Here is a 17,732-nt window from a genome sequence, read left to right on the forward strand (position 1 = left end):
AGCACAATATAGATAAATTGTGTTTATCTTATCTTTGGCGTAATTCTATGCACTAGCCTGCAATTTAACATGGAGTCCAGTTCCGTGAAAGTGAAGTGAGAGCTGGGTGGTGATTCATGCCTATAGTTCCAGCTACTTGTGAGGTAGAAGCAGGTGAATCTTGAGTTCTGGACCAGCCCAGGCTAAGTTAGTGAGGTTTGGAGGGGTGGCTCAAATGGTAAAGCGCCTGCCTAGCAAGTACAAGACTCTGAGTTCAATCCCCAGTCAGTACCACCAAACAAACCAAAACCAAGGGGCGGAGCTGGGCTCAAGTGGTGGATAGCTTTCCTAGCATGCTCAAAGCCTTCAATTCAATCCCCAGCACTATAACAGGGGTTAAAAAAATTTCTGTTTCACAAAATGGGGTTTGATGGGATGATTATTTCAGTTAGTCCAATATAGTGCCCAGTAGGCATCTTCTTCCTTTGAAAATTGACTTGTCTTTAAAGGTTATCCTGGTGAACAGTGCCAGAACATCTTTTTGAAATCAAGCTGGTCCTTCTTTGAGCCATCCTTTTAATCTTCACTTTTACCCAGTAACTGCTCCAGAGGTACAGAAAACCAGGGTTGCTGAAGGACTCAGGCCCTTCTTAAAGGGAGCCATTCCACTGTGCTGACCTGGTCAGGATTGGAGCAGAAGCTGCTAGGTTCACTGGACTGGAGGTTTATGTTACTGTTTTATTCCAATTCTTGGCTACAGAACCACAGAATTTGGAGTTTAAAGGTTTAAGTTTAATGGGAATCCTGGGGGAGAGGGGTTGGCAGGGTGTGTGTGTGTGTGTGTGTGTGTGTGTGTGTGTGTGTGTAAAAACCATACTGGAGCCCAAAGACAAGTTTATGAAGCATCTTGGTCTCTGTTTGACTCAGCACTGTTATTTCTCTGAGGACAATACAAGGCTGACAGGATAGCCCACAGGTCTTGGATGTGTGCCCCTTCTAGAGCTAGACCAGGTGATTTAAAAATTATTCCATGCCTTCCTCAGACTTCTAAATCTCTTCAGGCCTACTAGGGTGGCATGGCAAAGCTTCCCCAGACAAACCCTGGAAGGAAGGCCATTGGACCTTTTGGAGTTGGGGATAAAGAGGAAACAGGCTGCCTGTGTAGTAAAGGAAAGGCTTTGCTGGGTGCCAGTGGCTCACACCCGTGAAATCCTAGCTTCTCAGGAAACAGATCAGATGATCAGGAAGATGGTGGTTCAAAGCCATCCTGGGCAAATAGTTCATTAGACCCTATCTCAAAAACAAAACAAAACAAAACAAAACAAAAACAAAAGAGGACTGGTGGGTGGAGTGGCTCAAGGTGAAGGCCCTGAGTTCAAGCCCTAGTACCAAAAAAAAGGGAAGGCTTCATAGAGAAGAATCTGAGCCTCATATGGAAGGTAGAGTAGGGTAGGGATGGGTATGAGAGGGCCACTGCAGGGAGGGGGATATTCAGTTTTCAGGAAACGAAGTTTTCTGAATGCAATTTGTATCCAGGTTTTCCTAGGCTCTTGCAAAATGAAAATGCCTCAGCAGCAGCAAGAGGGAAGTCTTACTCACTTCATGAAGTATTCCCTCAGCCAAGGTGACCCTGTCACCCGATATAACCTTCAACAGTCTTTCTCTAGCTCAGAACTGCTAGGGCTCACTGGAAAAAGCCCTCAGTGGTTTAATCCTAGCAAGCAAGCCACTCCCTGAGCTCTCCTTTCCCCCAGCTCTGGCTGCCTAGAATGCAAGAGGAATTGTAAACAGACACCATCTGCCAAAATAATCTGTCTGGGTACACTGTCACTTTCATCCCAAGAGAGGGCATACTGAAGGATCCTGACACCCGAGGTGTGGGATGAGATGGGAAAGTCAGTAAAGATTTAGAAACCAGGGAAGACCTCAATGAACAGTGATCAATGCCCCCCTTAAGTCCTGCTGCAGTTTAAAGTCTGCTTTTTCCTTAGACATGCCCTCCACCCATGTGTCTTTCTTGGCACACTGGCTGCCAGTTACCTGACACAAAAGACAGCTAGGACTAAGGGGACTGGGTCCTCTTCCAGGTAAAGTCATTTTTGTAGGCAACACTTTACCTTAAAGGGTGGCACCTCTGGCCCCATGCGGGGATGGAGTAGAGTGGTCTAACCTTAATTTGTGGAAAACCCTGAGTTCCAGAGAGGCTGATGCTGTTTCAAGGAATTGAGCTGGTCTTCTCTCATTCCTGGAGGGTGGAGGGCTTCAGGGTAATTGTGTGACCCATGAAGCTCTCCCCACCCCAAGATTGGTCCCAGAGGCCAAGATATCCCCAAACCTCCATCCAGAATCATCCTGTAAGAAGCTGGGAAGTAACGCAGCAATGACTCAGCACCACATGCCTCTCCCTCTCCCCACTAGAATGAAAGGCAGAAGGCTCCTCCCCATTGGACAGCCACATCCTCACCACAACTGAGTCATGGCCACACCCAGCCTGTGTGGAAAATTACCAGGAATGTAGGGAAGGGAAGGTTAAACCCAAGGAGTTTGGGGGATCCCAGTCCAGAAATTGGTCATTTACTCTCCAGCCGGAACTGAGGAACATGGAGCTCTTTTCCAACCCTATCCCTAACCAAGCATGTCCAAGTCTAAATGAAGTGACGTGCCTTGGGCCCAGGACTATATGAAAGGTGGGCCACTGTGACTGTGAGTGCAGTGTTTAGAAGAGCCTTGACTCTGTGAAGGATGATGTCTTGTAGCTCACACCTGGCCTATACAGACCTTAGGTCCCCTACCTCCAAGGTAGGCAGGCCTGGGCTGGGGACAAGATTAGCTCTCTGCCAGTCCCCCTCAAGGCTGGGGAAGGAATCTGTCCCAGAAACTCAGGGTCCTACTTAGCAAGTTTCCCTGGGTTTAAATTAGATTTGTTTTACCTCATGTTTCCAACTTTATCAGATGTGATTATCTGTGGCTTAAAAATTTCTCAAAGCTGCTTTTCTGTGGAGCACTATGAAATAGTGTATATAATGTCATTATATTGGCAGGGAAGACCATTATGATGTGTTTTTTTAGGTTTGAGTTTTCTGGTAATATACACTACTGTTCTTTCCTTTTCATTCCATCATCCTTGCCAGGTCAGGTGTTCAAATGCTTACAACCAAAAAAATCTATTAACAATTTCTGAACTTAAACACAAATGTTGCCATACCATGTGAGAAGCCACACGTTTAGGTCCACCTAGAAAACCAAGAAAGCTGTTTGACTCTCAAGGGAAGTAAGAGGTTAAGAGCCAAGGTTTTAAAAACCCGGCATTCCCACTAGCCAGCTGTGAGAGTCTAGATACATTATTTATTTAAGACCTCCAAAGAAAACAAATTTGTCTTTTTTTTTTTTTCCCAGCACTGGGGTTTGAACTCAGGTCCTCAGGCTTGCTAGGCTAGGATTACAAGAGTGAGCCACTGGTGCCTAGCTAATGAGGGTCTTTCAGTTTTGCTGTCAGGTAAAGCTTAAAGGTTGTAAGTATAGAAGCAGAACATAAGTGCCTGAGTCAGGTTTCTGCCACTAGCTATGGAATATGGCAAATTACTTTCCCTCTGTGCCTGTTTCCTTGTCTACAAAGTAGGAGTAGCAGCTCTCATTTCATAGGCTTGTGAGAGTTATGAATCAAGACAAGTAGAGAGCTCACAGTGATGCCAGACACGAGAAACACACAGGGCTAGCAAAATACCCAGTACCGCTGAACTTAGTAAGAACTAAAAAGTGTTGGCCATCTCTAATAGTCCAGATGGGGTGCAAAGGTTCTCCCATAGGCAGGCATTTCAAATTGTAGTGAGCTCACTGATAGGATCATTTACTTGAAGAGGTATTTCTCCTATAATTGTAGTGTCAGAATGCACTACTCTTTTTTCTTTTTTCTTTTTTTTTTTTGAGATGGGGGGGGCGGTCTTTCCATGTTGCCCAGGCTGGTCTTTAACTCCTGGGCTCAAGCAATCTTCCCATCTCAGCTTCCAGAGTAGCTGGGACTACAGATGTACACCACTGCAGTCAGTAAGAAATGTTCTGGACATGATTAAAGTGTAAAGGAGGTTAAGAAACAGCTTTTACAGGTATGAACCCTGAGAATGGTATTCCATGTTAAAACAGGTCAGAACTACAAAACAGGGTAAAGTATCTCGGTTGGCAAGAAGGTACCTCTAATGTAGAGTGAAAGCAACAGCTAGAGCAGGCTTTGTAAATCAAGAGCTACAAAAGAATTTTAGAAACTTTCTCTTGAAAAGCCAAGCATTTAATATATTTTGGTATTTTCTGTGCTTATATTCCTATTTTTGTTCTTTACTATTTCATAAAACATTTAGAAATGTTGAACATATTTCAGCTCTGCTTAGAACTAACCAAGGATTTGGGAATACAACCTGAAAGGCCAGCAGTCTCCCTTAATGAAACAAAACCCCAAATCTCCAAGGTTAGCCAAGTTGTGAAGGAAGGCGGTGGTCTCAGAACACTTAACTCTTTCAGTGAGTTCTAGTGTGCCCCCCATGGACAGTCCCACTACTAATCTCAGCTGGCTTTTCTTTAAGGATTTCAACATAGAGATCAACCCAACTTCTGCACCTGCCACCTCTCCACTTACTTCACTTGTCCCAAGGAAAAAACTCAGAGGAGGAAGAGAACAGGGGCCCAGACTGAGACAGAGAGCAAAGGTGACTGGGCAGGGTCTGTGCATCAGTTACTCTGGCCTCAAAGGCCCTTTTCAATCTCAACTAAAGTCATTCCTGGTCTCTTTATTCCCAGTTTGTTTCATCTTCATTAGTGATCCATTTCCTTGCTTTATCCACTCTTTTGATAAAAATACTGGCAGACTTGTAGAATACAACACTAAATGGACTCAGCTTTGACTCCATGCAGCACAAACAGTCCCAATTCTCAGGACACACCACCCCCACCCCACCCACATCAGGGGCCTTCGGATAGGTGCTGGACCAAGGCTAGTCAGACCACAGTGATCATATCCAGTCCACAGCACCTTCCATTTTATTGTTTTATTTACAAACAGGGTGAAGACAACTGGGCAAATCAAGGGTTGGAGTCAGTCTGGGCCATCCAAATGTGGAGTGGATCCTGGTCAGTCTCCACCATGAAGGCCGCCTCTTCTATCCTTTTCCTGCCCCTTGGTAATGGCCCCTTGATTCCTCAGGGCAGTCTCACCTGCTGCTCCTGAGCCCTTTTATGAGGGCAGATGGATCCTGGGGGAACAGGGTGGCACGAGGGCTGGGGCCCCCTCAGTTTGTGTAAACCTGAGTTCCGATCACACGCATGATTTCCTTCTGTATCTTGGGGTCCTGAGTATTAATGTTGGCATCGCCCACCTGACCATCCTCATATCTGCCAAAGACAGGGCAAGCATAAGCACAGAGGGACACCACCACCAGAGTAATGTCAACCAGTCAAACTTAATTTTAGATGTGGCCACCACATCCCAAAAGTCAAAGCCTTTCTCGCTGTTCTCATGGTGGATGGGACTAGCTTATCTGGTTTCCTCTAAACAGATTCCAATGATCTGATCTCATCTTCACCCTCCAAGAAGGAAGTCCCAGTGCCAGCTCTACTCAGACAGCAGGGTCACAGCTCAACTAACAGCAACGGCCTATTCCAATAGTCACACACCACTCCCCTCACTCCTCAAGTAATCCCCAGGGTACCTCTTAGACTTACACAAAGAAGAACCGTGTGCAGACATGGTCGGACACAGGGCACACCCAGATGTTCCCATGCTTCTGGAGGTCCTTAGATGTGATCACTGGGGTGGAGGGGACACAGATATAATGCTGAAGACACAGAGTCCAGGCAGGGGAGGAAAGACATGATGCTTGAACATTCTGTGTCAAAGATGCATCAGAAATAAAGGTTGGGGATCCCAAAAGAACAGGGAATTGATGAGCTACCCACCTTCACAAAGTGCTATACAGTTTAGATTCCGACTCTGCAGGAACCTTGACTGAATGGATCGGGTCTGAAAGAGAAGGAAGCAAAGGAGAGCAGAGTCAGACAGACTAGACTATTAGAGCTTTCTCTAAAAAGGCTGGTTAGCTGGTGATGATGGGGGTGGGAATCAGGGATCTCCTAATCTCCCAGATACCCTCCAAACATTTGCTTGCCCATATCAGCTTGATGGCACCACAGCTTCCATCTTTACATTTTCATCTACATTCAGTCTCTGCTTTCATATTTTATGAGACCACATATGACTTTGGAAGTGTGTTCATCTTAGGACAAATCTGATTCCCTTAAATGATCCACAAATCCCCCCAGCCCCACTGTTTCTCCACCCATCTTTGTAGCCTGAACTAGTCCCCAAGGAAGGGCACTGCCTAAAAGCAGGGCCAACACATAATACCTGTGGGATGGTATTCATCCTGTTGTATCTCTGGACCAGTTCATCCTTAGAGGGCATCCTGTGCTGTCCTTTTCCCATTCCTGTCACAGGACAACAAATTCAGTTCATTCAGCCATTTCTTAATCAAATATTTTACTGAAGTGTCCACTATGTGCTAGACACTGAACTAGAGACACTTGGCAATAGAGTAGTAGATATGACAAACAAAATATCTGACCGCACAGAATTTAGTCTGTGCGGGCAGATTATAGACAAGGAACAGGTAATTACAACATAGTATGGTAAGGGTCACAAAAAGGAGATTATAGAGCACTGTGTGAACCAGAGGAGGGAATGAGCCAGGAGTCTGAAGAAGGCAACCAGATGCGGCAAGGTTTCCGAGCTTCGTGATAGAAAAGTTAGTTAACAGAAAGAGGGGAAGTAGGCAGAAGTAGTAGAATATAGAAAGCTTGAATGTACACAGTACACAGTACAGAGGAGTGTCAAGAAATAATGTAAAGGAAGCAAGTTAGGACCATCAGATCAAGCAGGCCTTGTAGGATATGTTAAGGGAACTAGAGTTTAGCCTTAGAACAGCAGGGGACCACGAATGATTCTAACATAGGGGAGTGACAGGTGATATGAGCCAGGAAGAGACGTCTATACCTAGGGATCACATGACAGGCTGAGAGAAGGCAAGCAGAGCAAGTCAGATATGCTCTAGTCTTGAGGTTACATATAAGAGTTTGACCAGTCATTTGGGAGAAAAGAAGAAAGCAGAGCACTTCTGTGACAAATAATTCTCCACAGCAATCAGGAATCCTACCTCCTTTAGAAAGACTTCCTTTAGAAAGTCTTTGATAATGTCCACCTTATCTAAGTCATCTTTACCCCATGTGCTGCAGAGCCCGTTATTAATATTTATAGACTTATCTGGATTTTTCTTTAGATATCGAACAGTCCCTAACTCCCAATTCTTTGTGGCCCAAGGGCTTCAGTCTCTATTGAGCTTTATCACAGGCTTAGCTTATCAGTTTGTGACCCAGAGAGAGATCGCCTGTCTCACTATTCTACCCCCAAAACCTTCTATTACTAGCTCCATGTTGCTTCAATTCTTGATTTTGTGATAGCCTTACTGTAGAGGTAGGGGTGATAACCATCAGACTGACATTCTTCACTGTCCAGACTGTCAACTCATCCTGCACGCACACTGAAGTCTCATGCAGATTCATGACCTAAACAAAACGCAGGGCAATGACAGCCTCTCAGCATGAGCCGTCAACTCCTTCCTCTTATGGGACAGACACTCCACAGCCCTGTTTCCACCTTTTCCATCATCTTTTACAAGGTTCAGCTCTGCATTCAAACATCAGGACCTTCTCAGTAAGGGTATTTCAATGACAAGATTGAAAGAGAAATTCCCACTTGGGTTCTACTCCAGAGTGGCAGACAGGAGAAAAAGAATAATCTGATTTCTGTGGTGGGTCTTAAGAGATGGCACTTGTGACATAACTCAAATCTCATTCTCGTTCCGTCACAATCCTGCTACGCTGTCCTATCCATGCTGACCTTTCTGTCATGTCCTTGGACCCTGAGAACATGGTGGTTGTAAGAAATTTCTGGATACTTTATATCCAGTTAGGAGTCTCTAAGCAGGACTAAACAAAACAGATGGAATTCACCAACTCCTTTCTCAACATCTCTCATTTCGACTGGCGTACTTTGGCTAAGTCATCAGTGGCTCCACTGGTCAAATGGATGCTCTCTATTTACACTGACCAAGCTAAAGTTACCCTAAGGAAAACCTGAAAACCAGAGCAGACTAGTACAAAAGGTAACATTAAAGATAGCTGGGCACTGGATACCGGTGGGTGGCTCACACCTGTAATCCTAGCTACTCAGGAGGCAGAGAGCAAGAGGATTGCGGTTCGAAGCCAGCCAAGGCAAATAGTTCTCAAGACACTATCTTGAAAAACTCTTCACAAAAAGAGGACTGGTGGAGTGGTTCAAGGTGAAGGCCCCGAGTTCAAGCCTCAATCCCGCAAAAAGAAAAAGAAAGAAAAAAAAAGATAGCTGGTCAAATGCCAGAGTAACTACAGTGAGTGGGACATTTGGGCACATCCCACCCAATGTTACACAGAGATTCTGGCCTGGAAGTTAGGAGGAGACTGGACTCCAGTCCTACCTCCATTAACTCACAGCATTGTGACCTTGAGAAAGTCATTTAACATTTTGTGCACTGGCTTTCTTATTTGTAAAAGTAGTAAGGAAATGAACTAGATGATCTGTAACTCCAATCATAAAAATCATACCATAGTTTGGGTCTGTAATTATCACCCTGTGAGGGAGAGGGACAGTGTCCTATGATGTTTTTATGTCATCGGCAAATTGGCTCCATCTGGTTGCTAAGGGTACTCCATCTGGTTGCTAAGGGTACTCGGCACTCAGTGTGAACAAAGGCTGGTAGGGAGAAGGAAAGGGAGGGAATTCAGGGGGGCAGTATGAAGGACAGGTCTTATGACATGAAAAGCCAGGAGAATCTCTTTACTTGGGAAATAAGAGCTTAATCACAGGACTGGTCAGACTGGCGCAAAGATTAAAAACTGAGGAATCTTGAAAAAACAAAACTTTCCAGAAGACATTCTCACTCCTTGGACATGAAACAGAGTAAGATTCATTCGCACATCCAGAAAGCGTCCTGGGCAATGCCCTGTATGGATTAATCCTAACGTTTATTTCATGATGCATTACCATTTTAAAATAGGACAATAAATACCTAGAGATTAAATCCAATTACGAGTCAAAGTGACATATCTAAAAGGGCCCTGAAATCTGGGCTATTATTTTGCTGAAACTTGAGCCCAGGCCTCATGTGCTCTACCACTGGCCTGCATTCTCAGCTCAGGGTTATTAGTCCTTTGTATTTTTTTTCTTTTTTATTTAGTTTTACCACAAACACACACCCTATAACAGTATTTTTGTTTGCTTTTGAATAATATAAGAAAGGCATACAGTTTATAGTCTTCTGGAACTTTCCTTTTTATAGTCAACGATCTTACAAAATTTTTCTATGTTATTGCATATCACTGATGTTCATTTTCACTGCTGAATTGCGAGACTGCATCAAAATGTATAATCCATTATTCTCATGAGGAGCTTCTAAGGTGCTTCCAGGGAGCTGCTATTGCAAGCAGTCTCTCTGTGATCATTTCTGTGCACATCTCTGAATGTCCATGTACAGGAATCAAAGTGGTGGGTCACATGATAAACTCCAGCTTTAGGAAAGAACTTCAAATTGTTCTTCCATTGTTATACCAATTTTATCCCCACAGGCAGCAAAGGAGATTGTGCTAACTTACAACATTTGGTACAATCAGAGGTAGGATCAGATGTCTTTCTTCTTTAAGATAGGATCTCACTACATAGTCCAGGCTGGCCTCGGACTTACAATCCTCCTGCTTCAGACTCCCATGTGCTGGGTTTATAGGTGTTCATCACCACACACAGCTAAATATGTACAATTTTTGTCTATCTATTACATCTTTTTTTTCCCTCCCTTTTTGGTGCTAGGGATGGAACCCAGAGCCTTGCACATGGTAGTAGGAAAGCACATATTCAAGCCCTTCAGATTTCTTAATTTTTGCCAATCCACACAGAGACTGCACTAAATGATAATCACTTTGGTTTTGATTTCACTTCCCTCTACAGATTGAGCAACTTTTCATATTTTGGTGATTTCCTCAGTGAAATGTCATTTGCCTGTTTTTTCAATAGGCATCTTTTTCTTATTAATTAACACATTTTTATTCTAATCTTTTGTGGTTATATGTGATGCAAGTGTCTTTTCCTGGTTTGTAGCTTGTCTTTCCATCTTTACAATTTTTTCAATTTTTTTGACAGTATTAGGGTTTGAACTCAGGACCTCGTACTTACAAGGCAGGTGCTCTACCACTTGAGCCACAGTCCCCAGCCCTTTTTACTTTTCTTAAAATTTTTTCATTTTTTTGAGATAGGGTCTCATTTTATGCCCAGACTGGCCACATAGTTGGGATGACAGATGTACACCACCAAGCCCCTCCATTATTGGTTAAGATGAGTCTTACAAACTTGCCCTGATCCTCTGAGCCTATTGAGTGGCTAGGATTACAGGCTTGAGCCACCTGGCTCTTTCCACTTTCTTTAAGGTGTTTTCTGATGAATGGAGGGTTTCTGGTCTTTTTTGGGGGGGTTGCGGGGCGGGGTTGATACTGGGATTTGAACTCAGAGCCTTAAGATTGTTAGGTAGGCACTCCACCCATTCAGCAATACCCCTGCCTTTTTTGCTTTAGCTATTTTTCTAATAGGATTTCACATTTATGCCTTGGCCTGCCTGGACCACAATCCTCCTATTTACACTTCCTGTTAGCTGGGATGACAGCACATGCCACCATAACCAAGCTTTTTTGGTTGAGATGGGGTCTTGTGAACTGTGCCAAAACTGATCTCAAACTCAAACTGTGATCTTCCTGATGTCTGCCTCCTGAGTAAGATTACAGGCATGAGCCACGTTGCCTGGCTTGCATGGAGGTTTTTGGTTTCAATAGTCAAATTTACCAATTTTTATGATTTCTAATTCCATCTTTTTCTACTCCCTAGAGGATTCTGTAAGCAACTTGCTTGCTGAAAGTCTGAGACTCACTTATAAAACAACCTGCAGGCTTAGGAATGCACAGTGGCAGAGTGTTGGCCTAGCCTGCTCCAGACCCTGGTTCTATCCCCAGCACCAACAAACAAAAATAAAAAATACTATCTGGGTTTGGTTGGTTTGTTTTGTTTGTGGACAATTTTTAAACAATTTCAATTTCCTTTACAGTTTTTATGGCCATCAGGTTTTTAATTTCATTTGAAGGTTTTTAAAATTTTTTCTATTAAGATATATTTTTCTATGACCTTTGTCAAAGTTTTCAAATCATTGGCATGAAATTTACAGTTTTTTTTATTAGCTTTTAAAATTCTGGCATATTGGTGCCTGTCTAGCCATGAATTCAAGTCCCACTACCAAATAAATAAATAATAAAATTTTGGCATATTTGTGATAATGTTGCCTTTTTTTTTCCACGATACTTGTTTCTGTCCCTTTCTTCTTAATCTAACCCAGGTATGTATGTATGTGCGTGTTTTGTTTTTGTTGTTGTTGCAGTACTGGGGTTTGAACTCAGGGCTTCACATTTGTTAAATAAGACCTCTACCACTTGAGCCACACTTCTGGCCCTTTCACTGTAGTTATTTTGGAGACTGGCGGGGGGGGGGGGGGTCTCACTTTTTGCCCAGAAAATCCTATTCAGTGTTTCCCACCATTGCTGGGATGATAGGTGCATGCCACCATGCTCAGCTTTTTCTGTTGAGACAGGGTTTTGTGAACCTCAAGCCATGATCCTTCCAATCTCAGCCTCTCAAGTAGCTAGGATTACAGGCATGAACCATGAGCGCCTGACTTGTTAGTCCTTTAGGAGAGTCACCTTTTGGCTGTTTTGGTCCTACCCTATTTTATCTGAATTATTTCAATGATTTTGGTTTTTTGGTTTTTATCAACATCATCTCCTTTGTTCTCCTTTGTTAGAGAAGATATTTTGTTTTGTTTTGTTTTTTTGTGTGTGTTTCCAGAGATTGACCCCAGGGCCTCACACACTCTAGGGAAGAATTCTACTTCTGAATTTTTTTAAATTTTATTTCAAAGGGCTGGGGACACTGCTCAAGTGGAAGAGTGCCTGCACAGCAAACACAAGGCTCTGGGTACCACTAAAAACCAACCAACCAACCAAACAAACAAAAAAACCCTGTATTTTATTTTAAGACATGGTTTTAGTTGCCCAGGCTGACCTTGAACTCATCATCCTCCTGTTTCAGCCTTCTAAGTAGCTGGGATCACAGGCATGTGCCACCATACGTAGCTTGTTAAAGTTTTCTAGTTCTGTGATTCTGGCCATAAGTTTATTATCTTTATAATGGCTACAATTACTTCAAAGTACTAAACAATAATCTATAAAGAACTGAGCACAAGCGCCTTCATAGAGCAGACATGTACCATCATGGGAGCCATCCCTTATACAGAGACTACACTGAACAAGAACAAAAGCAGACTGAAAAGACAGACACTGGAAAACAGAGAATTCCATGTCAGACTTCTTGTCTGAGCTAGACAATGCTGCACTCGTCCCCTCACTAGACTCTAGATCTCATTCATGTCTTTGGAATAAAATGTTTTCTCTTGCATTCAACATGACTATTGTAATAGTATATGACTAGAGGTCGTTAAAATTTTAAAAGGTGATTGACAGAGAGAACAATGTCTCCAGAAGTACAAGCCAATGCCAAGGACCCAAACCCTCATGTGTCTTCACACATAAATCAGATAGACACACATACACACACATAATTTGTAATTGCCAACATCAAAATGTGATCTACAAAGGCCTTGTTTCACTTCCCAGTTATTCCTTAACACATTTCCAAGGCTAAGTCCCTACAATGTACAAGACCACTCTTGTTAACAGTAACTGGCCTTAGTGCAGAAAGAATCTAAATTTCTAACGAGAGAAAGCAGAAAGAGATTAAGTAACCATGACGAGGGAGAGAGCTGGTATAGATCAAATACCCAGGATGGGAGAGGAGACAGCACAGATCATGTGTTCACAAATGGATGCAAATGTAAACAGAGTCAAGGTAGCCAGAGAGTATGTCTTACCTGAGTATCCAAAGGAAATACTGGAGATGGGGCTCAGGTAGATGCCTTTGCCATAGGCTGCTCCATGCAGCTTGCAGGGAAACACCAGGATGAACATATGAGCCTGGGTCCTCCCATGGCTGTGTATTAGGCATCCACAAGGCTTATTCAGTCCTCTGTCCCTCCACCTATCTACCTTCTCACTCATACAACTCTACAGACACCTAGTCTTGAAAAGCTGACTGGCTGAAAAGTGGATCAGATTAAATTGCTTGCTCACAAAATACTAGATTCTAATGCCTTAGAGGGTGGGGAGTGACAAAGCACTAAGTCAAACTCTCAGCATCAATACTCCTGTCCCAAGGGTCTTGGACATGTACAGACTCCAAAACAGAGGAACTATGGAAGCGGTAGTCAGGGAGAGGAATCATCTCCACTCCCTGTGGTCTCTCAGGATAAGGAAACAATTCTTTCTACCAATTCCTTGAATAGTCATAAAACTGAAATGCTGTTATCTAGTAGGTTAACTAATCACTCCTGCCAACTGGTACATTCCCATTCCCATTCCCAAAGTCAACAAAAAGCATAGGCCAAGTTCAAATATACAACACCCACATCCATTCTATACGTACAATTCCAACTTCCACTCTCGGGAAGCTCTTAAAACAGGGTAGGCTTGAGGATGCCGAGGCAAAAACAGCTGAGTACTTTAACAGCAGCCTTTCCCAAAAATGAGTCAGGCAGGAAGGTGGTGGAGAGAAAGGAGAAGGGTGCACAGCCTCACCTGCAGTTTGGTGTAGGATGCATTGACCAGCCCATTGCGCAGGATCGAATGCCAGTTCTCAATGTGGGACCCACTGTAAAGCAGGGTACAGCACATGTCTCTTCATGGCATGAGGATCCCAGGGGGCACCTCCAAGATTGCCACTACCACCCATTTTTACCCACAGAGGACATGAAGATGGGCGCAGATGCACCTGATGACGGACATGCATGTGGACATATTCACAAGCATGCAAGGGATGTGTGTGTGTGTATATTCATTTCTAGTCCTAGTTTCTTTCTGCTCTTTAACTAATCACATCCAAAAACCTCAAATGGCTGGTTCAATATTTTCATTTGCTTATTACCTAATATTTCAAATTCTCAAGTTGAACAAGCTTATTGCTGATCCCAAATATGGTTTCCAGTGCAGACTTCACATTGTATTTTAAGAAGAGGATACTAACACTCCCTTAAATTACCTTTCATACCTTTCCTTCTCTCTCACCTCCTACAATTAGGGTTTTTAGTTGTTACTGTTCTTATGGTGCTAGGGATGGAATGCTGGGCCTCTTGCATGCTAGGCAAGTGTGCTCTGCCACTGAGTCACATTCCAGTCTCCTACACTTAGGGATAAATTGTGGATTTCCTTCCAATCTGTTCCTTTGCCACATCTTTTCACTTGTAACACTGTTTCTCTTCAACTACATCATAAACAGCTTGAGAATAAAGACCATATGGTATGTATCTTTTCATCCTCTACAGTATCTAACACAATAGCATTTAATAAAAATATGTGCTGACTAGTGGGTGGGTAACACAAACTCATATACTTCAAGGGCCCCACAGTGCCACCCCTGCCCACCGCTGCCCAGCCTCCACCCTCCTCACTGGAAGGCAAAAGTGCTGCCATAGAGCTTCTTGGCGGTCCGGAACCGAGCCTCCTTGGCAGGAGGGCTGCTCAGCAGGAGGAACTGGTGTGAGGTGTGCATGAACTTCAGCTGCTGCCCAGGGTGGGGGTGGGGTCAGGAAAACAGAGTAGAAATTGAGATCAGGGAGGGAAAGGGTTGGGGATGGAGTATAAATCAGGCTTGCACTGCCCCCAAACAAGTGAAAAATGCTTAGGCCCAAAGATTATGCTGATGGACAGAGCCAACTAGGCAGATATAGGACCAATATGGTTAGCTGGTATAGAACCCCTCCCTGCCTCTCACCAGAAATTTGAAGGGTTTAGAGGGAGAATGATCACTTACCCTGCTGAGAGGTAGTTTGACAATGTGTGACCTGTTGCTAGAGATGATCCTGGGAACAAACAGAGGAAAAAGGAAAGGGATAGAGTAAGTGTATGGTTAGGCTCTCTGGAACAAGCAACCTTCCTCTCATCTTAGGAGAATAAGCAAGATTCCTGTGCTGAGTTATGAGATATGTCCAGTAATACAGGAATAGTCCTTCTGAGTGATACTGCTTCCGTATAAAAATTTAAAAGGGAAGCTACTGACCAGAGATAACCTGGATACTGGAGAGTTAAACAATGGATGAAAAGAAAAGGGTGGGGGTGGAAGGAAGCTTTTGCACTTAGAAGTACTGATGTCAATCAAAGGCTGACAAGGAACAGGGATGCAAGCTAGGAGAAAGCTGTCAGGAGAACAGAACAGAAATCAAGATCAGGAAGGGAGGTCATGAGGAAAGGCAGTAAGGAATACCCAAAGACTTTGCTAGAAAAAGAGTAACAGTGCCTTAGCTGTAGACATTCTATAGCTCCAGGGAAGGGAGCTGAGACAGGGAAAGGAGATACCAGAGAGAGATGGATCGCTCTAGATGCACAGAAAACAGCTGAAATCAACAGTGCTAATTCCTACACAGAAGAGATACTCAAAATCTACTGGTGGTGACTAGTTTGTAACAATATATTGCATTCTTTCTTGGGGAAAGAGGGCAGTACTGGGATTTGAACTCAGGGCCTTGCACTTGGTAGGTAAATGCTCTATCACTTGACCCACACTTCTGGCCCTGCATTGTGTTCTTGAAAACTGCTGAGAATAGATTTTAAGTATTCTCACCACAAAAAAATAACTATGTAAGGTAATGATTATGTCAATTAGCTCTAATGAGCCACTCTACAATGTATGCATATTTCAAAATATCATGTTGTACGTGACAAATACAGGTAATTTTTATTTATTAAAGAATTAAAAAAGAAAACATTGCCGGTGCTGGTGGCTCACTTCTGTAATCCTAGCCACTTGGGAAGCTAAGATCAGGAGAATTGTGGTTCAAGGCCAGCCTGGGCAAATAGTTTGCAAGACCCCATCTCCAAAAAAAACTAGAACAAAATGAACTGGAGGTGTGGCTCAAATGTTACAGGGCCTGCTTTGCAACTATGAAGCCCTGAGTTCAAACCCCAGTCCCACCCAAAAAATAAGTGAGAAAACAAACCTTTCACAAAACATGGAATACTTAAAAGAGAACTTGAGAAATCATGTCAGAATTTGTGAGCTCTTTTTAAGATCTGAGTTCTTGTCAAAGCAAGGTATATCAACAGTAGAACTCCCAGAAAAGTAGCAATTATGTCTAAGAGAAGGTGTAGGCTCCATGTCCCATGCCTTCCTCCCTTCACATCACCCCAGGAAGGCTGAGCCATTGCATCCATACCACTGCAGGAGAGGATGAGCCAAAGGATCCAGCTTGTCCATCTGCTTCTTGATTTCCAAATAGGAGCCCTGCAAGACAATGGCCATAAGATTGTCTCCCAGGAGGGGTGGGAGCCCTCCCACTTTCCACAGCCTATTAGGGCCCAGGGCAACATAGTCATCAAAAGCCACATGGAGGACAAAGGACATGGGGTTCCCACCCTTAAGGAGCCCCAGTGAGGTTGGGAAGACTCTTAAATAAATATGAAAATGACTGAAGATGCTTACAAAACAACATGCAGGTGGGTCTCCCTCATTTTATGCAATTCCTACAGTCCTAAAAAGTTGATTGTAAATCAAAAAATAAATAAAATCAATGTCCCAAAAAGATTAGACTAAGGAGTCCTGTGGTAAATCTTTACATAAGGCAGTCCTTCTGACAAGTAATCATCCCTCCTAGGTGTACCTTCTGTGTTAATCTGCATTGTGATATATAGGATTTGCTGAGAAGAGGCCCACCTGTAAATGTGAGTACAAATGAATGTCTATTCATGCAGAGACTGCAGACGAGGGGTGGGGAAATCTGGTGAGGGCCAGCCTTGAGTCAAAGGATGGTCACTGCTCCACAGGGCTGCCCCACCCCTGGAAGGACACAAGATGCAGGCCCTGGGTCTAGTTCCTTACCTCCAAGCCCCCTCCTCACCCTCCCAACCTTGGGCAGAAGTCTTGCCCTCACTTGTCTAATTCCCTAAGAATTACGGAAAAACATTAAATATGAGCAACTTGTGGAAGAATTAGCAGCAAAGATTGAAAGAAACACTAGAAGTGAATAGAGGAAGACCTAATAAAACAGAGAACAGGAATTGGGAGGGTTACAGAGGGAATACTAAAGAAGATACAAGAATGTGGGCAACTTCGCTAAATCTTCACCCACTCCTATGAATTATAAGCAGAACAGGGCACTTAAGACAGGCAGGCAGAGGGCAGGGAACAGACAGAGGGCAGAATACCTGGGTCATCTCCCGGATGGACATCACACTATCCAGAGCTTTCTGAAGCCGCTCGTAATTCTTCTTCTGTGGAGAATCAATGGGAAGAGAAGAAACAGATGAAGAAAAGTAGAGGAGAGAGAAAGATGTGATGAAAAGAAGGGCCAGGTGTACATAAGACTAGGTTCAAGGAAACTGAGTAGTGGGCCATCAAGTGAACACAGATTTAATATCAGACAGTTCTGGGATGGCTAGTTCTCTTATCAGCTGGAATTAACAGGATATAAGTTACTTACCAT

The 17,732-nt window shown here is 43.5% G+C and overlaps 1 protein-coding gene across 11 annotated transcripts in view; it reads right to left on the reverse strand.

The window, feature by feature from the left end:
* Nucleotides 1–4,984: 4,984 nt before the first annotated feature.
* Nucleotides 4,985–17,732, reverse strand: part of Parp6 (poly(ADP-ribose) polymerase family member 6) — a 29,556-nt gene continuing 16,808 nt past the window's right edge. For 7 of the 11 annotated variants that reach the window (XM_074061704.1, XM_074061705.1, XM_074061706.1 and 4 more), the window contains 10 exons: nucleotides 17,455–17,520; nucleotides 16,467–16,534; nucleotides 15,068–15,116; nucleotides 14,706–14,818; nucleotides 13,837–13,909; nucleotides 13,074–13,143; nucleotides 6,371–6,450; nucleotides 5,923–5,986; nucleotides 5,689–5,773; nucleotides 4,985–5,358 (listed from right to left, as the gene is read on the reverse strand). In XM_074061704.1, the coding sequence (XP_073917805.1) occupies nucleotides 5,256–5,358; nucleotides 5,689–5,773; nucleotides 5,923–5,986; nucleotides 6,371–6,450; nucleotides 13,074–13,143; nucleotides 13,837–13,909; nucleotides 14,706–14,818; nucleotides 15,068–15,116; nucleotides 16,467–16,534; nucleotides 17,455–17,520 (771 nt within the window). In that variant the 3' untranslated portion in view covers nucleotides 4,985–5,255. Of the gene's footprint in view, nucleotides 5,359–5,688; nucleotides 5,774–5,922; nucleotides 5,987–6,370; nucleotides 6,451–13,073; nucleotides 13,144–13,836; nucleotides 13,910–14,705; nucleotides 14,819–15,067; nucleotides 15,117–16,466; nucleotides 16,535–17,454; nucleotides 17,521–17,732 lie in introns of those variants that run through there. The other 4 variants (XM_074061707.1, XM_020183600.2, XM_020183603.2 and 1 more) reach the window with 2 other exon arrangements.

The sequence above is a fragment of the Castor canadensis genome, chromosome 19 (genome assembly GCF_047511655.1).
Source record: "Castor canadensis chromosome 19, mCasCan1.hap1v2, whole genome shotgun sequence".
Classification (NCBI taxonomy): domain Eukaryota; kingdom Metazoa; phylum Chordata; class Mammalia; order Rodentia; family Castoridae; genus Castor; species Castor canadensis.